A 27,883-nucleotide genomic window follows, 5' to 3' on the forward strand; every position below is an offset into this window, starting at 1 on the left:
TTTTTAAAATAAATGACAGATTCCTATCAGTTTTAATTTTGCTAAAAAATTCAGTAGCATCTATTTTGTAACATCTAAAAGATACAAGTGTAGAATTCCAGCATCTCAAAATTAAAACAGAGTGCTCCAGTGCAATATTCAACTAGGAATGTGCAGATTTCTTTCCCAGAAAGGCACTTCTGGCGATGTACTATCCTACCGCTGTTACGGGTCTCTTGCTTCTTCCCTGCAGTATCCAACAAACAAAGGTGCAGCTGCTATTCCACGCCTGCGGGAGATAGAAGAGTATGATTTCCCCTTTTGAGATAACAAAGTACCATCAAACCAGTACTAATTAGGCTTGCTAAATGGCTTAGTGAAATGCGACCCAGTGGCTGTGCTAGTAGATCTCGGGTTCCTAGGAATCAATGAAAAGAGCCAGGCAAACCCTGCGTTGTAGTTATGCTACCAAGTGTGTTTTGTTTGGACATACATAGTCTTACTTTTCTAATAGGGTAAATTCTACATAGCTGTCCCAATTTTTAAAAAAGGAAATAAAACTTTTGATATGGGGCAGGGAAGTTAGAGATGTGGACTGTTACTGTTAGTGTGTGCCACAGTAAGTAGAATAAGGGGGTGTGGGCGCTCTTTTAGCTGACATTAACTCCCAATGAAGCCATGCTACGGCTGGATTCAAATACTGCTTTAAAGTAGAGCTAAAATGAGACTGGGGAGTCTCTTGAGCAGCTATCAAATAAGCGGGGACGACGACTGGATCTGGCCTGCTCACAGGATCCTTATCTCCCCAACCCCTGCAAGCCAAGTTTGACAGGAGCTGATAATGTGTGGCATGTGTGATCCCTCAAAGTCTTCATCATGTTTCTGTAAAGCCACATTAGGGGTATGGTGAGCCATTGCATGGAGCACTCACTGGGTCAGGTTGCCAACTTATTGGGGGGGGGGAGAAGAGAGAAGTGAACTTTTCTTTTAAACGAGACAATACTTGGACACATGGTCAGTTCAGTAGTATGCACTATAATCACAATGGTACCAGTGATGAAAACTGGCTTTTCAATGGCAAAGGAGAAAATACCGCTCAGGTTAAATAAGATGTCTCACAGGAAAAAAGTAGAAGTGGATATTTTGAAGTAGTTTTTATCACAAGAAACAACTGGAGAGGGGTGGTAGCTAATCCATTCAATTTTACTTCAGTACACCTTTTCTGATTCTGCAATTCTGGTTGACTATCAGAGCATATGAACAATGTATGAAGTGAAAATACTATGCAACTTAGCAGTATGATCCTATACATAATTACTCAGAAGTAAGTCAGGGTCTTACTGCCAGCTTATTGTGTAAAGGACTGCAACTAGAGTTATCCCAATACTTTTCAAAGGAAATGTGAAAATCAAGTAAGCTGGTATCTGTCAATATTCCTGAACATTTCATGAGAACAAAGCCAGTTTCTAAATGCGGCTACACACAGAACCAATGCATAAAATGATTGTTTTACACCAAGCCTGTTTAGGACTGAAGTAACTGCAACCTTTGATACTTGCAGAGAGAATTTTCATGGAACTGCACTGCTAAATTATACTACAAAGTACTTAGTTACTTAATTTTCTTACCTTAGCATGCGACAACGATGTTCATTAAGCCTGTTATAAGCGTCTGCAATATCAGTTACATTTTTATTGCTCCAGAGTCTCTCACCAACAGCACTTGCCCGAGGCCTGGAGTTACAAAAAGATGAATAGAAGACTTTGTTTAAATTGGATGTGCTACTGTCCCTTCAGAATAATTTGATTAAAAAGTATTTGCAACAGGAACGTTATGACTATATTCAATTTCTTAAAAAATCTGTGCCCCTTTATCACACTGAGTTATACAGCTTTGTTCGACATAAAAAGTGAGGCCAAAGCAGACTTGAGACCCAGCATGATAAATAGCATACTAGCTCAGCCTTCCCAGCCTAGTGCCCTCCCATTTTCATCATCCCAGTCATGTTGGCTGAGGCTGATGGAATTTGTAGAGGGCACAGATTGGGAAAGGGTGCACTACGTTACCATGCCAATCGGGCTACAATTGCAGCTCCGAACCACCAGTACTCCTTCCCAGGACATTTAGACAGAATTAATATGAAGGGAAGACGAGACCTCTGGGAAATAAACTTTTGAAAACTTGATGTAAGTTGCTCTGTGTTAAAGCCAGACATCAGCATCAATAAGATTAGATCAGGGCTACTGAACATTTGTGATAATAAAAAAAAACACTAGACAAGTGATGAACTGTACCAGAGTCTTGGTGTGAGATTAGTTGCATCCACATATTCTCCCCAAAGACAGGCTTCGCCACCAAGCACCAACTCCTTCTGTGATGGCCACCCTGTGTCTGAAGGAAAAGGAAAAAAAGTATTTGATTATTTCATACTTTAAAAAATAGGCTTAGTCTGATACAAGAACAGCATTTTGCTTCAGACATTAAAAACTCTTGCACTTGAGTAGTGTGGCTGTGGGGAAGTAGTCATCTGTGTTACTGAGATAACTCACATGCCAAACTTTAACGTCATTTTTTTTAACAAAATCCAGAGTAAGTTGCAACCTAGTATCTAATCATGACTATATTTAAAGTGAAGAACACAAAGAACCCAGATGAGCACAATATTGGCAGTGCTATTTTTTCATTTTGTGGCTCAATACCTATTCTTAAACTTTGTCATTCTAACAGAATGAATCACTGTAGCAAGAACAGAAATGAATAAAAAACATTATTTCCTGTGATCAATCTTCCCAAAAAGTAAACGTTTGTCTTGCCTGTTTAAAACAGACTAGAATGTCATCTCCACTGACAAACTAGAGAGAGAACTTGGATAAAAGGAGTGTGGATGAGTGAACAGGAATATAATCTTATCAATTCATTAATTTAAACTGGAAGATACAGCAGCAGAGACATGCAACTTTCTCACTGGAATCAATGGGAATTAAATATGCCTGTCTTTGATTAGGTCATGCTCATAGAAAAAAAAGCAACAAACCAAAGAAGTCTAGTGGCTCGACGCTGTAGTATTTTATCCAATCCTGGCCGTAACTAATGAGGTCCAGGTACCATGGTGCTGCCAGGATTGCACGATACCCTTCTTTGGTTACTCGTCTTAATTCTTCTTGATACTGGCTTCTAATCCACACTTCAACTATTGTGTCTGGCTGTAGCTGAAGATATCAAACACGCATGGGTTTTAGACAGCAGTCAAACAATCTATCCTAGCGCAGTGTCTGCAACTTCTCCACATCTCTCCAAAGCATATGCAGATAGGTAGCATGCCACAGTATTTCAAGGATATGGTTATGTGCACCTCCCATATTCCTATCCAACCAATGTGACTCTGTTGAGTCCCATGGGGATTCATCAACATATTGGTTCTATACCCATTAGAGCTGGGGCTGGGAACCTCTGAGCTGTAGGCCAACTTTGGCCAGGCTGGGTTCCCATGTTGGCTTGTGTGGCCACTTTCCCCAAACCACACCCACCTGCCCCACAGCAGACATCCTCACGTCAGCTGTGGGGTAGGTAGAAGTGTGGTTGGATCAGCTGTGCTACCGAGTTCTCCATGGGGAACTTGATTGTGCAGCCAGTCCTTGCAGAAAGCCAGCTGCATGCTTGGTGCTTGGGCCCGACATCCAGCACTGTGGTTCCTAAGTGCCTGAACAACCAGCTGGCTGTCAGGCACTTAGGAAGCACTCCACAAGGGACTTTTGACAGGTGGGCAAGGCAACCCATCTGTCAATCATCTGCTATTATAATGATGCCAGATGTTTGACAGGTGGGTTGTCCCAAAGGAGTGGGATATAGATACAGATCTGGCCTACCAGGTCAAAAAGGTTCCCCACCCCCGCACTAGAGGAAGGATTGCTCCGTGCTATTTAAAGCCTATTTTGGAATATAGTCACAAAAGTTTTTTTTAGGCTCCGCTGGATTTTAGGTGTTAAAGCAAGTATCACTCCCTTTGTTAACAATGTTCAAGGATGAGTGCTCATTATCATGTAGCTCCCTGAGTAGTTAACAAGGACAGGACAGAAATCTCTATATAAATAAATAAATAGTACCACCCATGAAGAAAAGGCTCAGGGGAAGCAGGGGTTTTTCAGAAGTACTACTTTTTAAAAAAATTCTGAAGCGAGCAACATTACCCTCATGTGAAGTGGAGGGGAGCGGGGTAGAATGCATGCGGACATATATGGAGAGGAGGTGGCCGGTCTACAAAGTTGCCCATTCATAGCACAAGCTGCATTTTGACTGCTTAGGGTAAATGACTGTGCTAGCTCTGAGTTATATGGGGAGGACAGAAGCAGGGAGGTCACAGAGAGATGGCTGGGAGCAGGAGGGAAGCCAGATGGATACAGAGCAAAGAGGAGAACAGAAGAGCGGAATGAAATGGGAGGCACAGAAAGGAATGAGGAAGAGTAAGACATGGAGGAGAAGGAAAGAGATGTGAGTGGCTGTGTGGAGAATCCTAGGGACATGGATCATCCTTGCACTTCCTTGCTTGCTTGGCAGCTGGGCACAGCCTAAGTGGAATGGGGCAGGGTGGGCCCCAGCCTTCCTTCCAAGGGTCCCCCTGCCTCACCTATTTGGGGACCCCTTTGGGCTGCCCTCCAATATTCTAAGCAAACAGGCTCAGAACTACCTGATAGGAGCAGGGGCGCTCCTTTCTCTCTCCATATTTCCAAGCACAGCCAAAGACCTTTGACTGATCCTTTCCTTAGTTAGTCCTCTTCAACTCCACCTTGCTTGGTTGTGGCCCCCTTCAACTGACCTCACCCCACCCCCCTCAGCATGACGTCAGCCCATAAATCACCCTAGACAGGACCAAGCAATTCTCATGCCTGCCTGCCACCTGCCTACCTTTGCTCTTTATAGTTTCTCCTTCAGTTTAAGTTATAGTTAAGTTATAGTTCCCTAGTAGAGAAGGCAGGCTAGCTGGCAGCTTAAACAGAAGCACTTCTGTCTGAGGTGAGGATCCACATCAATATCTTGTTGGGGGGTCCCACTTGTGCAAATGGTTTGCCAATATTTCGGTTTTGCATTAAGACTTGTTCCTCAGTTTAGGCAGCACCAGTTCAAAATTTTTACAAGTTTCAAGTGACCCAACAGAGTTTACTGGATCACTTGAAAAAAATTAATTGGTATTGCCTAAAATAAGGAGCGACCCTTAACATAAAAACAGAGCAGGCTTAGAGACGCAAACATTCTGTTTTTTTAGAGGTCAATTTTGCATAATAAAATCTACAAGACTGATGCAGTTTCACAAAGAAGTTAGGAGACAAATAAAACAAGAATGCAACAGAGAGTATATGACCTTGACTACATCATACTATGTAGTATGTATTTTTGAGCAAGTTACATTACAAGTCAAATTTAGTAGAAGAAATATAGTTCCTTCTTATATTGTCTTGATGAAAACTATCCCTAGATTAGATCACATAATTCTGAAAGGGCTTAAATATACAGATAGCTGAGTCTAGAGAACCTTTGGGGCTCTACTGAAGTCTTCTGAGTTACTCCAGCATATGAACATTATTGCAGAATAGAACAGATAATCTATCAGACTTTACCTTCACTCCATTATCAAAGACTTCCTGCCATACTATGGAATTCTTCTTAAGAGAAGACACTATATCCAATATTCTAGGATGAAAGGATATTTTAAAAATGTTATGTACTTGCAATTTATTCCATGTATACCCCCACGTTTCAGCCAATACTGGGTCCCAACAATGAAGAACAGCAAGTTACTAGCACTCATGCTGGCAGTGATATACTATAAAACATGCAGGGACTGTCTGCCAGTCTCCAGTGTTCAAGAACTGAAGCAACTGAGAAAATGCCCACCCCCACCCCAGCATCCAGCATCACATACACCTTTCTGCATACCGTTTTCTAGCGGTCCTCTCTTACTTACACCTCTCTTCCCTTACTTATACCTCGCCAATCTTTCCAGCCACTACACTGCTTCTTGCCAAACATAATATATTACATTAAAAATTATAAACAAAAATTTAACTCTTAAAAAATGCTTTGGGCCAAAATACAAATTGAGTTAACTTTTTCTTGTTGCAGAATTTGATTGCAAACCAACAGAATTAAGTCATGGATTTCAATGAGCTTAATATAGTGGTGATTTTTGCAGGGATAAAGGAGCGAGTAGGAGAAACAGCAAGAACACAATAGTCATGTTCACACATAAGGTTGTGCCTCCATGTGCCTGAGTGAAGCTCCTTGTGCATACTCCCCCTCCCCTCCTCCCATGTGGCTGAGAGGAGAACTTCTGCCAATTTCGTTTTGCTTTTAAAGAATCTTCAGGTTGATGATATATACACACCAGGGATCTTGGTGTAAAACAAACTCTAGCCAGCTTCTAAACAAGCCAACTGCAAATGATAGGTTAGAAATTAACAACTCTTACTTGTTTTAAACTATGATTTCTAGTTCACACATAATGCTAAGCCAGGATTCTTTGAAACTGTAAATAAACTCAGCAGAAATCTTTTTCCTGACTGCACAGAAGGGAAGCTTCACTTGGGCTTACAATAGGGTCAGCGCTGTGTAGGAGCCAAGCCAATAAACAGTCTTTCTTAAAAGAGAAAGAAACTCACTGCTGAATATAGTAGGATTCCAATTTACTATAGTTACTCCAAAACCCTTGCTTCTTCATGAATTCGGTCACATCAGGATTGGACTGCCTATAAGGGAAGAGAGAAACACAATTATGTTTCTTGCAAAGGTCGACAGTATGCTAGAGATGTATTAATGGGGCTGGGTCCTGAGGCTTCTGCACTAGAAAAGAATATGCTACTCACTGACCCCAGAATCCTCCCATTTATTCAGAACTCTCACCCCTTATGAACAGGGAATCTATGGCAGAGGACAGCTAAAACCAATGGCTGTAGGAAAGAAGGCACAATTAATAATGATGGAATAATGGTGCCCCCTGGCTCCACAACAGATGAGCAAGAGAAACAAAATCCAAGTAATTCAGATAAGGTCAGTTTATAGTAACACCGTTTATGGTGAGATTTTGTAACTTGCATAGGAAAATAAAAACACGGAGGCAAGATGGTCAGTAGTGGCAAGCCATGGTAGCAGCCAGATTTGTGACTGAACAAGCCAGATCACAGCCTACTCGACATGTATGGTAACCCACCAGTGTTTTGATAAGCGTCCTGTTTTTGAGTATCAGGTATGCATCAAATGATTCACAAGAGGGTGGTATATAAATACCTTTATATGATAAATAAAAATAAAACAGAGGAAAAAGTGGTTGATGGGAAGTGTCAATCGGTTGTCAAACCGAAACACTTGGCTGTGTTTGGTTCATATCGCACAGTTTCTACATGTCAGTGCTACTTTATCCAAAGACTGAAGCTATTACCACTTCAGGGGCTGAGGAGTTATTGCAATCACACCCTACTTGTGAACTCATCCAGACCACTGGAACGGTTGCTGAGCTAGATCAGGGGTGGTTAACCCAAGCAATTTTTTTCTGCTCCCTCTAGATCCCATCAATTTTGGTGGCAGCAGCAGCAAAAAGGAAAAGAAAAATTAAAGCAGAGACAGCACTGGCAGTGGAGAGGTTTAAACCTCTCTGCCCGGCCCCATGGCAAATCCCCCTCCCCATATCCAGATCAATCATTTGGTGAACAGGAAGGAGGCAACAGCCCTTTCTCCTCAGTGGATCTGCACATTTGGTCCCACCCATTCAGCAGCGGCTGGTCGCTCCATGTCAGTGGGGCAATGCTTCAGCACCTTGGACAGCTCCTTGGAAGTTCAGACTACAGCCTGGAGCAGATTCCACTGCCCCACTGACATGGAGCCACCAGCTGCCACTGCACTCACCAATGGCATGCAGCCCCTGTAGGACAGGTCAATGATAAATGCGGCCCTTGGGGCAAAAATGGATAGCCACCCCTGAGCTTGGTGAACTAGTCATCTGCTCCAGCACTGCAGTTCTTCTCAACAGTTATGTGTGTGCAGACGTTCTAAGGCAGCCAGAACCTATGCGGTGCTGAGAATTCTCTTATTCCTTCACCCACCTCCTAAGCATATCCAGGCCATGATCCAGCCAAAGTGGACCATTTGCAAGTCCCACTGATTTTCAAAATTCTTTAAATGTCTGTTGTATTCTGCTGTGATTTTCATCCATACGTTCTTCCAACAGACCTCGGTCCCAAACTCAGGAAAACTGGTAGAATCCAAACCACTACAGAGACAAGCCTCCACCCACACAATACTGAACTTCCCATTTTGTCTAACAAACCACAAAGTCAGGGGAACATAACCTCCAACATAATACAAGAGATAATAGTACGGGGAGGGGGGGATCCAGAGCATGCACAACTGAAAGGCTCTAAGGATCCTGGCCTGTATTATTATTATCCTTTCTGTCACAGTTTCCAGCTCGACAGATTTCAAATGTATAAGCAGTTAGGCTCTTAATGTTAACACTGTACCAACAACTGAAGTCCACCTCATCTCCTCCTAAGTGGACGAAGTCATCAGGAAATACACTGCCAATTTCTTTGAATAATTTCGCCATGAAATCATAAGTCGAATTCAAAACAGGGTTTATAGGCCCATAAGTCCCACTCAAATGTTCTCCATTGTAGCATGGTGTGAGGACATCTTTTTGCCCTTAAATAAAACATGCACAAACAAGATTAACTTCAGAAGATGCATATTATTTTGCACCATACAAAGCTACAACTCTTATATTTGTTTTAAAAACAATTCCAAGAATTTAAATAAATTTTTATATAGTCAAGAACACAAATAATGTTTTTTCAAGGTTGTTTAAAAATTGCACGCATCACGGTTAATACAATTTATACAGATTATCAGATTTTGAAAACTATGACTCACAAGTGGTTTGCATTCACTTGACACATTTGTCATTTTATTCTAGAGATTGGCACTTTCTGTCCCACATTCAGGGCTACTGAACATTAGTTTCCCTACTGAATGCTTGTTTCCACTTCCTTGAGTCTTCTAAATTTTAATTCTTGACATTGGTAGAAATGATGTCTATACTAGGAACATAGAAAGCTGCCTCATACTAAGGCAGACCACTGGTCTGTTTAACTCAGTATTGTACAGCCACAAGAGTGGCTGTTACACTATGGCCAGCATGGATTTTTCGCATTCCGCAATGTTAAACCCCCCATGCCATTCTGATTCTTCCCATAAGTTCATTTTAAAAAAAAAACTTACACAACTTATAGTCCTGAACTCAGAAATGCTTAACAACCCTCTAAGTTTTCATGGCAATACACAAAACAGTCAGAGAGAATCAAGAGTTCAAAGTGTAAAAGAGAGAGAAAAACAGACCCCTGTTGGACTTTTTTCTGTCAGAGTTCTCATAACGGGTTGAAATTAATTAAAAATCAGCCATGTTCACAGAGTACCTGTAGTCCTATTAGTGACCTTGCCCCATACTCTGACCTTCATCTTCTGCAGTTTTAAAGTTTTAAAAATGCATGGCTGATTTTTAATTAATTTAAGAAATTTAACGTTAAAGTCAATGATAAGGCCAGGCATGCTCAGTAAGAACCAACTGTCAGTGTTCTAAAAGCCAGATTCACAGCAGCTGGACTTGCCTAATCAGGGGGCCACATCTACGCCATACCTTTATTTCACTTTAGACAGTCATAGCTTCCCCCAAAGAATCCTGGGAAGTGTAGTTTGTGAAGGGTGCTGAGAGAAGACTCCTATTCCCCTGACAAACTTCCAGTGGCCAGAGTGGTTTAACAGTCAGCTGCTCTGATTGAAGCTCTGTGAGGGGAACAGGGCGTCTCCTAGCAACTCTCAGCACCCTTCACTTATTACACTTCCCAGGATTCTTTGGGAGAAGCCATTACTGTCTAAAGAGAAATAAAGGTCTGGTGTGGATGTGGCCAGGGACAGCTTTGGTTTAAATTTGGGTGGGATGGTATATGTGCCTGCTGTACAATAAAAAGGTAGGGAATTGTCTATATTGACCAGCAGTGGTTCTTTATTGTTCACAATACTATTTTACTAGATGGCAGAGTCTGTCATCAACATGAATAATTTATCAGCATATAGTACAAAGGCAGGTTTATCCCAACATTAAGAAGCTCAACCCACATTTAGGCTATCAGTTCTTCAACAGGAAAGATTTAAAGGCCAAACCCGGAAACAGTTAAATTATATGCAGTGTGGTAAAACGTGAACTGTTTTGGATTTAAATTATACTTCCTAATAAATCTGCACTTGCACTCAATTACTTTTGTTTGCTTGTTTCATATTGAGACGGTGCACTCAGCTATTTCCTACAACAGGTTCACTATCAAAAGCATTTCAGAATACATATCTTACCTTTCCCCCAAGATGCTGTATGTCCTGGGGTATCAAATTCTGGGATAACTCTAATCCCTCGTAACCGAGCATATTCTATCACGAGACGGACATCAGTAGGAGTGTAAACATGATTATATGAATAGGACCCCTGTGAAAATGTCCACACACAATTCTTCCTGGCATCACATTGTAAAAGATGTCAGTAAGGCTGAACAGCAGATTGAACTTGACTGCAGAATCCTGTTACATCTCTCAAGGATTGGTAATATTGAGCAATTTCAATGTCCCCCTCAGTGGGGATAAGTTGGCAGTGTTCCAGATGCAATTTGAAATTAAGTTGCAGCTGATATGGCTAAGGTGTTATTGTTTCAAGGCTAAGAAAATAAAGATGTTGTACAAAAGTCGGGGTGATGGCTGATTTTTAACACACACCTCAGTCTATTGTATAAAGCCGACTGAGAAAAGCACACAAAAATGGGGAAATCACCAATGCTACCTGGGTTATTTAAACTGAACTGTTGGGCCACTGTGGGAAAACAAGATGCTGGATTAGGTGGCCTTTCGTCTGATCAAGGAGGACTCCTCTTACATTTAAAAGGAAGAGTCATGGGAAAATTTCCACACTAGCAAACAGAAAGAAATCTTACAAATTCCCTGTTCCATTACAGTGGTGCTCTTGCAGTCATGCTGCAAAGTGCTGATCCCTTAAGGAACAGAAGGCAGTGCTTTGACTGTACCAAGTGCGCCCTCTGTGCTTGCAGCATATCACTGAACTTTTGTTGTCTTTTCTGCAACAGACTCAACATGGTTACCCCTATGACACTTGTGATAATGTTGTTCCAAAAAAGAATGGGCAGGACCCTCCGGACTGTTTTCTCGGATGACTTTATCATTTTGCCAGGGATGCGGAACCTGTGGTCCTTCAGTATGCTGGCTAGGACTGATTGGAGTTGAAGGCCAACGAAGTCTGGAGGGCCACAGGTCCCTCATCCCTGCATTATGGCTTTTGCATAGCAACTTATGCAACATAATATATTTTAGAGTTCAAGTTCTGAAAAAGCTTTTTATTTAATAATAATAATAATAATAATAATAATAATAATAATAATAATAATAGGCAGGGGATTTTCAGAAGGTTCCATGTGACATTTACTTACCTGGGCACTCAGTTCAGGAAAAGTGATACTATGATAAGGAAAGGATTGGTCATCTACAATGTGCCAATGCAGGACATTGAACTTGTTAAATGCCATAGCATCCTAAGACATAGAAGGCAAGATGGTGTTTCAGTTAGGCGCTTTGCATAGACAAGCAAATAGTTTTTAAAGGAGGATTTTTATCTTTCACTCAGCAAAGTTTGCTTTCAGTAATTATATTCTTCAGTGGTATAGCGACCTCATCACTGCTTTTCAAACTCCTACATTATTCCCAATTCTGAAAAACTGTAATGAAACAAAGCCTTTACCCCAAATCCTAAATAGATTTACATTAAACTTGCTCTTAAGTGCTACTGCATTGCTCTTTATCCCTCGCTATTTGATTTCTATGCAGCTAGCAAACCCAATGGTAACAGCCTGGCAGCAATACAGTTGCCAAAGCAAGTGTTCAAGGTCCTTTCCAGTTACTGTAGTATATCCCAGATGAGAGCGCACAGCCATTAACTAACTACCCAGATGCTTACAATGAGAGAGGAATCACTGTCTCCAAGCACTGAGTTAAATCCATTTGCTTGAAACAGCTATTTGTGACCCAGAAAGGACAAAATATACTGAACTGAAAGGGAGCCCCACTCAGGTGTCTGCATCTGATTTTCTGAGATCTCTCCTTCTTCCTCAGCCACCCCATTCAGCCTTTTTTGATAAAGGCACCATCCTTTGCCAAGGAACCTGTGGGCATTCAGGGACAGCCACATTATGTGCCCTGATTTCAGGGGTCAGAAGATGCTCCATTCTTCCTGCTGGGGCTGGTTTGTGTCCCACCCATATTCATTTGGCATCTCTGTGTGAGATGCAAGGATGCACTCTGATGAGGCAGCTAGGATGCCAGGGGATGTAGTCAATGTTTGCGAGCCGTAGAGTAACAGTCCTGCTGAGGCTTCTCCAGTCAGCTGGATGCCTGCCCTCCATTTGCTCAGCCCCAAAAGTGCCAGCAGCCCTCCTGGAAAATATTTTTGCTGCCCTTAATTTTTTTTTAAAAAAATAAGCGTAATAATAAGCGCAGGAGTTGTCAAGGAAAGAAGAGGTGTGTAAAAGTCAGTTTCTGTCCATCTCCTTCCATGGACCTCTGTGTCCAATTCACACATTGGACTAAGGCTAGCACTAGTTTAGTTAGCAACAGGGAACAGAGCTTTTCCCCCACCTGGTGGCCTCCAGATGTTTTGGACTAGGCTGGGGTTGATGGGAGTTGGGGGTCCAACAACATCTGGAGGGCACAATGTGGGGGAAGCTTCGGTAAGCATTGTCTAGGTAGGTTGACAAAATGAGCAACTTGTTCCTTCAAACATAGGAGCCTAAATCCAGCACAGCCATGCTTAAACCCATCAAGTTCAATGAGCTTAAACATGTTTAACTCTATGTTGAATTTAGGGTCAAGTGTGCTACTCCATTCTCTTCTTAGGGAGAAGAAAACATCACAGAAGGTTTTCCTAAAACTCTGCCTTGTGATTTATTATGCAATGTTTCTAGAAAAGATTCCTGAACAACCAGAGCCTGAGAGATAGTGTTGTCCCTTGGAAGATACAAACATGGGCAGGAACAGTTTTTTCCATGCTCATTCTAAGTCAGAAAAGCAGACTTCTCAGCACTGGTCTCTAGAAAGCACAACTTCTGTTAAGAGTTTGAAAGCAGTATGGACACATCTCCAATCTGCCCCCAAATGCCCGTATTATTACTTCTGCAAGCTGGAATGTTTCACACCGTGCCAGCAGTAACACTTTAAGCTAGAACTTTTGCTGCTCTTTCTTTGGGGATCAAAATGGAAGTGTGCTCAAATGTGTGTAACACCTCACCCTGCCAGATGTTTTAATGTTCATGCCCTGTCTCTGCAAGAAATCTAAACTACGCTGTGCAGTGCAATCTTATGCATATCAACTCACAAGAAAGTTCTGCTGAGGTCAATAGACTTTACTCTGAAGTAAGCATGCATAAGATTGCAGTCTTAATTTGCTATATGAGTACAGTATAGCCAGGATATGTCTTAGAGGAGAAATAGAACAGTGTGCTTATAGACCAGGCATAGGAAACCTGTCACCTTTAAGACGCTGCTGGACTCCCAACTCCCATCAGCTCCAGCTAATATGACCAGTAGTCAGGAGCGATGGGAATTTTAATCATGCAATTTCTGGAGGGCCACAGGTAACCCATCCCAGTCTGTAGCGCATCATCTGCCATAACCAGCAATTGCAGCTGCAGATGCCTTTCTGGATGACAGTCCTATATATTGCAGGACATTCAGCCATTTTGCTGCTAACATGGTAAACATTTCAAGTGATTTTAACATTAATCATAGTAAGGACAAAGATAGTTTCATTTCTCTTGACTTCCTTTAATAATTTAAAATTATTTAAAATTGTATAGTATCAGAAGACAGGAGGAGGTGACTATGACAGTTGCCACTCTTACCAAATTCATTAGGATAGTTTTCAAAGGCAGAAAATGCCTTGAAGTATCGAGCAAGATCCCTCGGTGAGCAAATCTTGGGGAGTCAGCAATAAAGGATTGATTGATAAAGAACTATTTAAATAAAGGAGAGGAAGAAAATGTTCAACAGATTGTTCAATTAATTTTTGTGGTAAGATACTATAGCATGCACAGGAAAAAAATAATTTATATGATGCATCCCACTATAAGACCGTATTAAACCTGTCACAAAAATATTTATGTAGATTTCCAAGATAATTTGTCACAGAAAAGAAATGTAATAATGTCTTCCTTCAATATTTATATTTGAACTTGTTTCCCATCCCATTCCACAGGGCCAGGGTAACAAAACAACTTGGTTAAAAAAAATGATTAACTAGACAAACTACTGCAAGTTCAGCCCCCAAATGCTTTAGGCTTTAGTAAAACCAAACAGAAGAGACATTTATGGGATAGCAGCCGGGGCAAGTGATGGTCTCTGTTCATATTTAGTTTACAAATGGACTTGATTGACTTTAGATAACACAATGAGGCTTAGGGACACTTTAAGGTACCTGATGCCCAAGTTGCAGAGGCTATACCATCATCTGACAATCAATGAAACTAGTTATCTCCCAGGATCTCAAAATGAAGTGTACTGACCAAGTGTTTTTAAGAATATAGAGAAAAATAACTACTGGCGTCTTTGCCAAGAAGTGTAACTAAAGCAACAGACTGCACAGCAGACATACAAGTTTGCAAAACTTGTCAGAAATTAAGAAAAAATGGAATTGTCAAGCTCTTCTGCTTCAATAATGGAGTACAAATCATAACAAAGCCAACATACTACCAGTGATCCTTGAGGGATACATTTATCCATGACGGCAATGCAAGTATAGGCTTCCTACAGACTCCCTTTAGCATTTGAGCCTTTATCAGATGCTGCCATTATTTTCTGAAGCCCATCTTAAAAAAAATAAGTAGAAACTTACTATGCCGTTTAAAATGAAAACTGACAGATACCCAGAATACCACACTGGAATCACAGTTCTATAGCTTGACATGGAGCTCCAGCCATGCAGTTAGCTAATGAGAACAGGCAACCAGGGTTATTTCAGGAAGGCTATAGGGAGCCAGTGCAGATTCTGAAGCAAGGCTTTAATTTGCTCCTGGTAGCCCATTCTCTCTTACATTGCAGCTTCCAAAGTCTCTGAACCAACCTCACAGCACAGTGCAGCCAAACCTGAAAGCATCAGTAGCAGTTGCTAAAGCTCAAACTTGTGGAAAAGTCCAAATGTATGAACAGCAGTCTGCTGTACCATGAAGAAAAACACTCACACTTCCATAGTCATCTTCATTTACTAACTGGCTGAATGTTTCTAAACCTGAAAGTCAAACATATTGCCAAATATGAATAACAGTTCAAAATGCAACTGATGTCATGCAGCAGCCACTTTGGACTTTCCAATGAAGTGGCGAGAACTAGAAAGCACAAGTGACTAGCACATTCTCTTGCTAAGCTTCTTGGTCTCATCCAAAGGTTGGGAGGGCGGGGTTGGGAGATAAGAGTGTATCCCATGTGCGGGATGTTTGTTCTCCTTATCCTAGGACAAAATGTCCCTGAAAGGAACATGCACTTTGTCTTTGGACAAAGTCCGAAAGTGCAAGTCTTTCATTTGCTTCCTTTCTCACCACTTCCTCTGAATGCCTGGAGTGATTCCCTCCCACAAAAAATAGTCCTGAATATAAGATGGTGGTCTTCATTGACTAATTTCTCAAACACACAAAGCACTTAGGGCTGATTTACACACCAAAATATTGGACTCATTTTTCAACCAAGACAGCATTTCTGTTTCACCAGATTGAACAAGCACCTCTGCAAGACAGGTCATATCAATCTGGGCTCTGTCAAGAGCATAAATTGCTGATATCCTCACATGATCTGTGTTGAAAAATCAGCCAAGTTCATCACACATGAAAAATATGTGAAAGCTTTTTTTTTAAAATTACATTATAAAGATCTAAGAATTATGAATGGTGTGTGTGGAGATACACCAAGTTCTAGAACTCAAGTCATCTAATGAAAACTAATCTGAAGGGAATTTAGGACAGACAAAAGGAAAAACTTCATAGAATGCAAACTTGCAACAGGGGTGGGGCACATCTAGCTCTCCAGTTGTTACTGGACCCCAACTCCCATCAGCTCCAGCCTGCATGGCCAATGGCCAGGGATGATGGGTGCTGTAGTCCAACAACATCTGCAGAACCGCAGGTTCCCCACCCCTGACTTACAGAATTTATTGGCCACAACATATGGCAATTGCCACTGGACTAGATGGTTTTAAAAGAGGATTAGACAAATGCATGGGGGATAGCTAAATGGAACCTCAGTGTATAGGGAAAGTATTCCTCCAAATACCAACTCTTGGGGACAAATGGGGTGTGGGGGCTATTTTCTTCATACCCTGTTGTGGACTTCCCAGAATCATCTGGGCCCTTGGCCTTTATCTTATTACTCACCTCTTAATGCTCCCCAAACTTTGTCTGCCTTCAGCACAGCTGTAGGTTCTGATACTTGGAGCTGATCTTTAAGAGAAAATGACAATTAATTCTGAGTTGCAGTAATAAAAATTATGAAAAGAACAGTTTGCTTAAAGACAAACAATTCTAAGAATATTGACTACAGTCTTGCACAAAGGCTGCTTGTACCCAAATGAAGTCAATGGGACTTAAGCAATCTCTGCTTGGATCCTCAGCTAAGTTGTTTTATTTAACAAATTTTATATACCACTTAAATGTAAAGATATCTAAGCGGTTTACAAAATCATTAAAATTATCAATAAAACAGTTAAAAACAAATAATTAAAGACATACTTAAAACAATTAAAACAGCTACTAACTAAAACAATTATTGATCTTTTGATTGATCACACATCTCTGTGTCTGGATAAGCTTGCCTAAATAAAAAGGTTTTAAGAGGGTACCGAAAGGAACACAACAAAGGCACCTGTCTATGTCAATAGGCAGGGAGATCCAAAGAGTAGGTGCTGCCACACTAAAAGAACTATTTTTGACAAATGCAGAACAAGTATTATGTGGCACCTCTAACAGTGCCTGTTCCATACATTGAAGTGCTTGAACGGACACATATGGGGTAAAGCAGTCTTGCAAGTAAACTGGTTCGAGCTTTTAGCAGCTTTATATACCACTAGTAACACCTTGAATTTGGCCCGGTAACAAATTGGCAACAGATCTCTGAGCAGAGGTGTTACATGCTGACAGGGTCCCATTCCCGTCAGCAATCTGGCTGCAGCATTCTGCACAAATTGCAGTTTCAGGGTCAAGTCAATAGAAGCCCCACACAGAGTGCACTGCAGAAATCTACTCTTTGAAGTACCAATGCCTGCACTACTGTGGCCAAGCTCTCCCAGTCCAGGAATGGGCGTAGTTATCTCATCAGATGCAGCTGATAAAAGGCAGTTCTAGCCACTGAGGCTACCTGGACCTCTAGTGGCAGAGCTGGATCCAGAAGCACCCCCAGACTGTATACCTGCTCCTTCAGGGCAAGTGCAACCCTGTCCAGGGAAGGCAATTAACCAAAGTTAATATAAGGAAGTTCATGGAAGGCAAGCTGTCCATCCCTTCTTTGCCCTTCAGTAACTGCTGTGTCCTATGAAAAGCTTTTCTGGAGGGCGGCCCTCTTGAACAATTTCGAATGGTGCGTGTGGGGATTGCAGAGGGAAGGAGGGCATGGGAAATTTTCCTTTCATTAACTTCTTTAACTTACGTTAGGATCTAAGACCAATTTTGAGCAATTTCCCCTCTGCCCAATCCACATTATTCAACAACACACATATTTCCTGATAGGCTTTTGGATAGCCAAAAGACAAAAGAGCTTTTGTATGAAAAAACATGACATCTGACAACGGCTAGGAAGAGATGGGAAATTTTCTTCCACAAATTCCTTTAGTCACTGGTTCTTCAGCCTTGGGTCCCCAGATGTTGTCAGACTACAACTCCCATCAACCCCTGCCAGCTTAGCCAATGGCCAAGGATGATGGAAGTTATAGTCCAACAACATCTGGGAACCCAAAGTTGAAGAACAGGGCCTTAACGCATCTTAGGATCCAAGCCTATGTGCTGGATTGCAGCCATTATAATCAACTGGCTGCTATAACTTCTGGATTTTTTAAAAAAGAAATGATGACCATGAGCACAATGGGACATTGGAGAATATTTTTAGATATTTTTATAATTGTTATGTTCAGTTTGTTTTATTTATTCTGTTATTCTGTTATGTACACTGTTGAGATTTATTGTTTAGTTATGTTTATTTAAAATGTGATGTATTGTTTTTCCTTTTAATTAAACCAAATATAAATTGTATATTATATATTGTATATTGATTTTTATGTTGTAAACCACCCAGAGAGCTTCGGCTATGGAGCGGTATAGAAATTTAATTTAATGATGATGATGATGATGATGATGATAATAATAATAATAGCAATTAAGGAAATATAAAAGTTAACTCTAGTTCACTTAGGGTCTTCATGTAACCATAAAAGGACTTCTAGGAATAAAGATTCCAAAAGATTAGAGAAATTAGAAGGAAATTTAAACCACGAGTAGGGATGTTGAATAATCAACAGGGGAACACACTGACTGACCGAGATGAAATAAAAGGAAGATGGAAGCAATACAATGAAGAACTCTATCAAAGAAATGCCAGGATGACGGATTCATTCATGGAGGAACTGTATGATGAAGAACCAGAAATCTTAGAATGTGAGGTGAAAGCTGTTCTTAAAATTCTTGGAAGAAACAAAGCACCAGGAAACAGATGGCATACGAATAGAGTTGCTACAAGCTACTGAGACTGAATATGTCCAAAATTTGAGAAAAAATTGTCAACCAATATAGAAAACTAAACAATGGCCCACAGACTGGAAGAGTTCAATTCCAATTCCAAAGAAAGGAGATCCCAGGGAATGCAGTAATTATCAAACTATTGCCTTAATATCCCATGCAAGTAAAGTAATGCTCAAGCTGGATTTAGAAAGGGAAGAGGTACCAAAGAACATATCGCAAACATACGTTGGATAATGGAAAGGACCAAGGAATTTCAGAAGAAAATCACCCTGTGCTTTGTAGATTACAGCAAAGCCTTTGACTGTGTAGATCATGAAAAACTATGGAATGCTTTAAAAGAAATGGGGATGCCACAGCATCTGATTGTCCAGATGAGCAACCTATACACTGGACAAGAGGCTACTGTAAGGACAGAATATGGAGAAACCAATTGGTTCCCCATCGGAAAGGGTGTGAGACAGGGGTGTATTTAATCACCCTATTTGTTTAACCTATACACAGAACATATCATACAGAAAGTGGGATTGGACCAAGATGAAGGAGGTATGAAAACTGGAGGGAGAAACATCAATAATTTAAGATATGCAGACGATAACAAAGTACTAGCAGAAACCAGTAATGATTTGAAATGAATGCTGATGAAAGTTAAAGAGGAAAGCACAAAAGCAGGACTACAGCTGAACATCAAGAAGACTAAAGTAATGACAACAGAAGATTTTACAGTTGGCAATGAGAACATTGAACTTATCAATACCTTGGCACAATCATTAACCAATCATTAACCAAAATGGAGACAGTAGTCAAGCAATCAGAAGAAGGCTAGGACTGGGGAGGGCAGCTGTGAGAGAACTAGAAAAGGTCCTCAAATGTAAAGATGTATCACTGAACACTAAAGTCAGGATCATTCAGACCATTGCATTCCCGATCTCTATGTATGGTTATGAAAGTTGGACAATTAAAAAAGCAGATAAGAAAAAGATCAACTCATTTGAAATGTGGTGTAAGAGGAGAGCTTTCCACATACCATGGATCGCGAAAAAGACAAATAATTGGGTGTTAGAACAAATTAAACCAGAACTGTCACTAGAAGGTAAAATGATGAAACTGAGGTTATCATACTTTAGACACATCATGAGAAGACATGATTCACTAGAAAAGACAATGCTGGGAAAAACAGAAGGGAGCAGAAAAAGAAGAAGACCAAACAAGAGATGGATTAATTCCATAAAGGAAGCTACAGACCTGAATTTATAAGATCTGAACAGGGTGGTTCATGACAGATGCCATTGGAGGTCAATGATTCATAGGGTTGCCATAAGTCATAGTCGACTTGAAGGCACATAACAACAACAGGAATAAAGATTTATTCAAGTCAGGCCTGCATAACTTGTGACCCATTAAACCAAACACAGCATCCTGAGCGTAACATACAGTGGCCACCTGCCCAGGGCTTAACAGCTCCTCTGTGGTTGCAGTCCCGGGTACACAGCTATACCAACAACAACAAACCTCCTGATAGGGCTGTAGAGGAAGCAGTCATTTCTACTAACCTTCTTAAAAACAGTAGCAATGCCCAACAAAAATGCAAGGGGAATTGTGCTGTTATTTTAGAAAACACTTCTCCTTTTTTCATGTTTCAGAGATTCCCATGCATCATCACACTTATGCAAGGCTATCAATTAAAATTAAATCAAATGTCATGTCATCTTCACATCCAGTGATCTCTTACACAAGAATGGGGAACCTCCTGTGGCAGATTGCAACAGGCTAACTTATTTTGTCGCAGGTTCCACTGTGTTCCTCTAAACTTCCAATTATCTAAATGCATTCAGTTTCAGTTCATGAGGCAAAATCAGCAATCTGGCTGCATACAGGATTAGTCCATGAAGTACTGACAAGTGTCAAGCATTAAACCATTTTTCCTGATTATCCAGAATCCAGAATGAATCCAGCTACCAGTGAGTCACATTCAAGACATTTTTTGAGCTAAGCCAAGCTATTTTCTTCAACTACTCACATAACGAATGGTTAAAAAAATGGCACAATATAGGAAATGGACCTTTAGCATAGTGGCACCTACCCTTTGGAATTCTCTCCCCTTAAATATTAGACAAGCTCTATCTCTGTTATCTTTTTGGCACCTACTGAAGACCTTCCTTTTTCAACAAGCCTTTTAAGCAGAGACCTTATCCCAGTCTATGTCTGTGTTGGAATTGCTTTTTAAGATGTTTTTAAACCCTTTTTAAAAATGTTTTTAAAGATGTTTTGTTTTAATACATTTTAAAGTCTTGTTTTTATAATGTTTTAAAGTGTTTTAGTGCTTTTGTTTGCCGGCCTGGGCTCCTACTGGGAGGAGGGGCGGGATATAATCAAAAAATTAAATAAAGGTCATTATCACAGTCAACTCTGTATGCTAATGTTCAATACAAGGCAAACCAATGCGAGAAAGATGCTGATCTATGAAAGTGTGGGGAACCTTCAGCCTTCCAGATGTTGCAGGACTCCAACCCTCATCAGTCCCAGCTAGCATGGTCAAGATCAAGGGTCATGTGAATTGGCAGTCCATTAACATTTGGAGTGCCACAGTTTCTCCACCCTGATCTACAGAATGCTGCAATGAATCCACAGTTGGAAAGAAAGGAGTTACACACATCTATACCATCAGATACTCACAGGCCTCATCTGATGTGACACCTGGGTATTTATCGCATTCAGAATCTTCTGAAGTAATAATGACCTGAAGCGAAGATAGCTCTGTTTCCAAAAGAGGTTTCTTATCGTCATATTTCTGCCATTTGGAACACCCAAACATGTATTCATAGTACCTGGAAGTGAATACAAAGGGCATAAAAAGATGTTATGCAATGTTTTCTCTCTGCCAGCTGTCAAAGAATTGTCCCCCTGGGGTCCCTTGTCCTCAGCGCCCCAAGGGGGGTTATTCGCTTCCGAGAACAGTCCCAACTCCTTTGGGTCTCTGCTTCCCAGGCAAATCCTTCTCCCTTTCAGACCTAAACTCCCAGTAGTTCTGCCACCACCCCTCTTCCTGGTTACATTCTCTGAGAGAGGGGATCTCAGAGAGCTATGTGAGTTCTAAGGGTATTAACCCACATTAATCAACAGTAATCAGTAGCGGTCAGCGATCAAAGACTAGATTTACAATCATTAGTTTCAAGTCAATACACACCATCTATAAAAGAGTAGTTTATTTAAAAGAAAAGAAAGGTATATACAATAAGAGAGCAGCAATTGTTTCCTTAAAGCTAATCACCCTCAGCTGGGCTACACCAGATGTTGTTGTTGTTATGTGCCTCCAAGTCGACTACGACTTATGGTGACCCTATGAACCAGTGACCTCCAACAGTACCTGTCATGCACCACCCCGTTCAGATCTTATAAGTTCAGGTCTGTGGCTTCCTTTATGGAATCAATCCATCTCTTGTTTGGCCTTCCTCTTTTTCTACTTCCTTCTGTTTTTGCAAGCATTATTATATTTTCTAATAAATCATGTCTTCTCATCATGTGACCAAAGTATGATAACCTCAGTTTCATCATTTTAGCTTCTAGTGATAGTTCTGGTTTAATTTGTTCTAACACCCAATTATTTGTCTTTTTCGCAGTCCATGGCATCTGCAAAGCTCTTCTCCAACACCACATTTCAAATGAGTTGATTTTTCTCTTATCTGCTTTTTTCACTGTCCAACTTTCACATCCATACATAGAGATCGGGAATACCATGGTCCGCATGATCCTGACTTTAGTGTTCAGTGATACATCTTTACATTTGAGGACCTTTTCTAGTTCTCTCACAGCTGCCCTCCCCAGTCCTAAGCCTTCTAATTTCTTGACTATTGTCTCCATTTTGGTTAATGATTGTGCCAAGATATTGATAATCCTTGACAAGTTCAATGACCTCATTGTCAACATTAAAGTTGCATAAATCTTCTGTTGTCATTACTTCAGTCTTTTTGACGTTCAGCTGTAGTCCTGCTTTTGTGCTTTCCTCTTAAACTTTCATCAGCATTCGTTTCAAATCATTACTGGTTTCTGCTAGTAGTATGGTATCATCTGCATATCTTAAATTACTGATATTTCTCCCTCCAATTTTCACACCTCCTTCATCTTGGTCCAGTCCCGCTTTCCGTATGATATGTTCTGCGTACAGATTAAACAAATAGGGTGATAAAATACACCCCTGTCTCACACCCTTTCCGATGGGGAACCAATCGGTTTCTCCATATTCTGTCCTTACAGTAGCCTCTTGTCCAGAGTATAGGTTGCGCATCAGGACAATCAGATGCTGTGGCACCCCATTTCTTTTAAAGCATTCCATAGTTTTTCATGATCTACACAGTCAAAGGCTTTGCTGTAATCTATAAAGCACAGGGTGATTTTCTTCTGAAATTCCTTGGTCCGTTCCATTATCCAATGTATGCTTGCGATATGATCTCTGGTGCCTCTTCCCTTTCTAAATCCAGCTTGGACCTCTAGCATTTCTCGCTCCATATATGGCAAGAGCCTTTGTTGTAGAATCTTGAGCATTACTTTACTTGCATGGGATATTAAGGCAATAGTTCAGTAATTACTGCATTCCCTGGGATCTCCTTTCTTTGGAATTGGGACATATATTGAACGCTTCCAGTCTGTGGGCCATTGTTTAGTTTTCCATATTTCCTGACAGATTTTAGTCAAAATTTGGACTGATTCAGTCTCAGTAGCTTGTAGCAACTCTATTGGTATGCCATATATTCCCGGTGATTTACAGCATGAAGATAACAAAGCACTTTCTAAACTTAGATCCTATACTCACAGTAGAATAGCCTGGTCCCCAAACGGCTTTTCCCTGTCAAACTTCAGGCGAGTCGGGTAGATGGAAATAGGGAACAAAGACTGAAGGAGCATCCTTCATTTTTATGGAGTTTATCAGTCAACAAGGAGGGGGGAGGCAATTAGCCATCCCGCCCCTGCCGTGATCCACTCCTTTGAAGCCTTTGAAGATAAGGGGGCTAGACAGAATCACCCAGGGGTCCTGATCTACAACACCCCCTCTTCCTGACTTTTCATATCAGGAAGCCGATAAGGGATAACAGCTAAGGTTTAGTTGCATCTTCTTGCAAGGTTGCAAATTGTCTGTCTGACACTGAGCCACGGATCTCCCCCAGTAGGGTGTCCTAGGGAAACACAGGCTCCCACAATTCTCTCTGGTTGACCCATTTCAGCTTAACCAAAGTTAGCTATTCTTGACACCAGTGTCAAAAATAGGGGGAGGTTCCCACTGGACAGATTCAGCTGCACAGGTTTACTCTAGATTATTTATTTATAGCAGTGGTGGCTAACCTGTGACCCTACCGATGTTATTGGACAACTTCTCCCATCATCCCTGACCACCAACATTGAGAGGTTACCAGGTTAAAGAAATGGTTCCTTATTTAGTCTTGCAGAAAGCACAAAAAGGATGGCTGCAGTTTTTAAACGCCATCTTGCATTTCAAACTAATATGGAGTGGAATTTGAGGGATGGATACATTTTGCAGATTCATATGTCAGTATGACAATATGCGTCCAATGACAATAAGCAAGTCAGTTTTATATATTTTGAGAAAGTGTGGTGTAGTGGTTAAGGTGTTGGACTATGACCTGGGAGACCAGGGTTCGAATCCCCACATAGCCATGAAGCTGTGTTCCAGCTGTCACTGCGTCCCAGCCTCAGAGGAAAGAAATCCCCCTCTGAATACTGCTTACCATGAAAACCCTATTCACAGGGTCGCCATAAGTCGGAATTGACTTGAAGGCACTCCATTTCATTTTTCATCTCCTCAGCAGCCTTATTTAGACCAGCAGTTTTTTTAACTGTCTTCAAGAAAATCCTGGGATTTCTGGGAATTTTATCAGGAGTTTAACTGAGAAAGTTATGGGAACACCAGAAACTGCCTTAAACCAAGTGAGACCATTGGTCCATCTAGCTCAGTACAGCCTACACTGACTGGCAGTGGCTCTCTAAGGTTTCAGGATGGAGTCTTTCCCAGCCCTACCTGGAAATTCTGTTGACAGGATCTGGGGCCTTCTGCATGCAAAGCATGTGTTCTGCCACTGAGCTATATAGCCCTTCCTCAAATGTCAATCTTTCCTGATGGACAGTAATCTCTTATTATTAATCTTCTCTGGATATGTGCAGTTCCAGGATAGTGTTGGGTGCACACTATTAATTTATACAGCACAACCTAGAGGTCTGAACAGTTTACTGCATGAACTGACTGTGCCCCCTAAGATCATACCCAAGAGTACACAATGTACAAGAGTGGCACAACAAGACAAGTCTGTACACACATAAACTTGATCTTTGTATTGGATCTTGACAACCTTCCACACTACGTTGGCTGCACCCACACAAGATCAAGTCCCACAATCCTAAACATTGCCCATTTTGTTTCCTCTACTGTTTGTAGTTGTATCCACTGTATTAGGAGGATGTGCTCCCCTTTTTGTTTGTAATACTTTAAACTATGTGTTGAAAACTAATACAGTGTTATGTTTTTTAAAAGTTTGAAAACCACTGTTTTACTTCATTAGGATCCAAAGGTTATCATTTTATGTTTTTAATCTTAACATGGTCATTCCTTGTTTGTGTAAACAGGTGTGTTCATGGTACTTCTGCTCACATCTTCTGTCACTGAATAATTCACATGACACTAGCCACAATCCACAAAGCCACATGCTAAGCCAATGGGCCTAAGCACACCTAACTCTGTGCTACATTGTGGCCACAGAACTCCACCAACCAGACAACCCTGAAAGAGTAAACATCCACTGACAACCCTGATAATATTTATATGATCATCATTTATCCTGCGATGAAAGAGGCAACTCAAGAACCTTTGATCCAGTCAAAGGATGTTGACTCTCAGACCACTTCAACCTATGTGCTTAGGTTAGCCAAGAAATAATTATTGTGCAATTATCCCATTCCACAGTGAAGAGAGCAAGTAGCATTAGCAAGCCACTACCTGGTGACTGTTGGTCCCTTGCAGAACACTGGAAACCTTCAACATCAAAATTTAAAATTTCCCTATGAAAACACATCTTTTTACATTTTTGATGCTAGAAATTACAAAACATTCTGTACAACTCTGCTGTTGAGAATAGATCAACTATCCATATTAGGCACAGGGTACCGAGTGAGCAAATGGAAGACAGGAAAGAATACATTACCTGTAAAAACAGTTTAGGCAAGGGAATTCAGAGCAGATGCAAATGGTCATGGCAGAGTACTGCAGGTATGACAGGCTGTTCCTGTCATATTTCCCTTGCCAACACAACACTTCAAAGGTATGGGAGCTCCACATCCACTTGTATCCGTCCATTCAGAGACCAACACTTACTATAATTGCTATAGGATAGCTCTCTCTCAGCTTGGAGGTAGCCACCTTTTTTCTTTCTGTCAGGGCTTTTGTGTCTTTATTTAATTAATTAATTTCTACCCCATCCTTCCTCCCAAAGGGCCATAAACAACAAAGCAGCAAAACAGAGCAATTTAAAAACAGTATCAAGAACATTTAAAAACACTTAACAGCTAATAACTTCAAAGTTGCCAGGAACTCTATCTTTTAGCCACAAATGCCTTGGTGAACAGGAATGTTTTAAAATTCCTTCTGATGTTAATAATGAGGGAGACAGATGCGCCTCACCAGGGAAGGCATTCCATAAACAGGGAACCGCTACCCAAAAGGTCCTGTCGTAGGCCAATGTAAACTGGCCAGCAGCAGCACCACCAATAGAGCCTCCCCTGCCAATCATATGGCCAGAGATGGTTGATAGTTCAGTCTTCCACTCAAGTATTAGTCTGATCACAACTGGCAACAAGGAATTCAATGCAGGTGAGTGGGCTGGCAGCAATGGGACTGAGCTCTCCATCCTTCCTCTGTGGTCAAGAGGGGTTCCTCTGCCAGCCCCCAGCAGGCTAATAACTTTTGGGAGCTTATTGACATGGCTGTTTTAATTGGTGCAAAACACACAGATATACAGGAAGTGAAGATTTCCCCACTGCTTCACCACCTTACCAGAGATAACTGCACAGATCTATCAAGACTCAAGAGTAATGTGTCCCAACGAGATTAGACACGGGCAATGCGCCTCTGTTGGAGGTAAATAGCAGACTCCAGGCAATCACCTTCACGCTCTACTGTGACTGGTGAGAGGCATCTAGACACAGGCTGCAGGACTAGATGGTCCTCTGCAATAACAATTCTTACTTTCACTTCATCTCCACGTCAGGAAATGCTTCATCTATCCAATTTTTACATGCTGTGAAAACACAACAGCTCTTCCAGGAGAGAAGGGAGAGAGTTGGTAACCCGACTGGCCCCTTGTAGAAAGAGCAACCAACTCAGAGGGAGACTGGGCTAGGAAAGAGCAGCTCTCCGTTCGGGTTCGGTGCCCAGTCCCGGAGGGCATCCGCCATATGGAAAAGGCTTTCAGCTCACCTCCGGAAGGCATCCTGCAACAAAGAGCAACTCGGCCCCGCCGAGGACTCCGGACCATGGACGATCTGGAACCGGCTGGGAGCCAACTGTAGCCGGGCCGCCGAGACGCGAAGCGAGCGGGGTAAGGGCCAGAGGGAGCCGAAGGGGGACGCGGCCGGCGGCGTTTCCCGGTTCAAGAAGAGCAGCTGTGGCTGGGCTTCGGGCTCCACGTGTGGGTGATGCACGGACGCGGCAGCCAGCGTCGCGGAGACCCACAGCAGCACCCCGAGCAGCTCCATGGCTCCGCCCGACTCTGCCTTGGCTTCTCGCCACGGAGGAACAAGGCTCAGCGGCAGTCACCTGACGGACGGGAGGCAGGCTCTCCCTGCCCGCGCCCAACACGGCCTTCCTCATCCCGCTCGCCCTCAGGAGGGGCAAGCCGGGCCCCTTTGCTGAGGAGTTGCGGCTCGACAGTCAGTGTGTTCTGGGGTCGCCTGGAAGTCGCAGAAACGGGGCTTTCCTCAGTGCCTGCCTTGGGCAGTCTCATGAGAGGAAGCCTATTTCTGCCACCACCGGCCAAGGAGACCCG

The 27,883-nt window shown here is 41.7% G+C and overlaps 1 protein-coding gene across 1 annotated transcript; it reads right to left on the reverse strand.

The window, feature by feature from the left end:
• Nucleotides 1-27,702, reverse strand: HEXB (hexosaminidase subunit beta). Its single transcript, XM_061620939.1, has 14 exons — nucleotides 27,316-27,702; nucleotides 21,513-21,664; nucleotides 16,488-16,553; nucleotides 15,306-15,352; nucleotides 13,971-14,081; nucleotides 11,508-11,609; nucleotides 10,369-10,498; nucleotides 8,487-8,667; nucleotides 6,633-6,719; nucleotides 5,592-5,664; nucleotides 3,014-3,188; nucleotides 2,274-2,370; nucleotides 1,608-1,712; nucleotides 1-268 (listed from the first exon to the last, which is right to left on the reverse strand). The coding sequence occupies exons 1-14, from the start codon at nucleotides 27,591-27,593 to the stop codon at nucleotides 205-207; spliced, it is 1,668 nt and encodes a 555-aa protein (XP_061476923.1). The 5' UTR covers nucleotides 27,594-27,702; the 3' UTR covers nucleotides 1-204.
• Nucleotides 27,703-27,883: the final 181 nt, after the last annotated feature.

This window comes from Rhineura floridana, chromosome 1, assembly GCF_030035675.1.
Source record: "Rhineura floridana isolate rRhiFlo1 chromosome 1, rRhiFlo1.hap2, whole genome shotgun sequence".
In the NCBI taxonomy this organism is placed as follows: Eukaryota; Metazoa; Chordata; class Lepidosauria; order Squamata; family Rhineuridae; genus Rhineura; species Rhineura floridana.

Coding starts and splice junctions, on each gene's coding strand:
- HEXB (XM_061620939.1), bottom strand. CDS start 27,593: ATGGAGCTGCTCGGGGTGCTGCTGTGGGTCTCCGCGACGCTGGCTGCC. Junction 14,082..15,305: donor ATGAAGATGACTATGGAAGT/GTGAGTGTTTTT, acceptor TTATTTAAATAG/TTCTTTATCAATCAATCCTT. Junction 1,713..2,273: donor AATCTCACACCAAGACTCTG/GTACAGTTCATC, acceptor TTGTAACTCCAG/GCCTCGGGCAAGTGCTGTTG.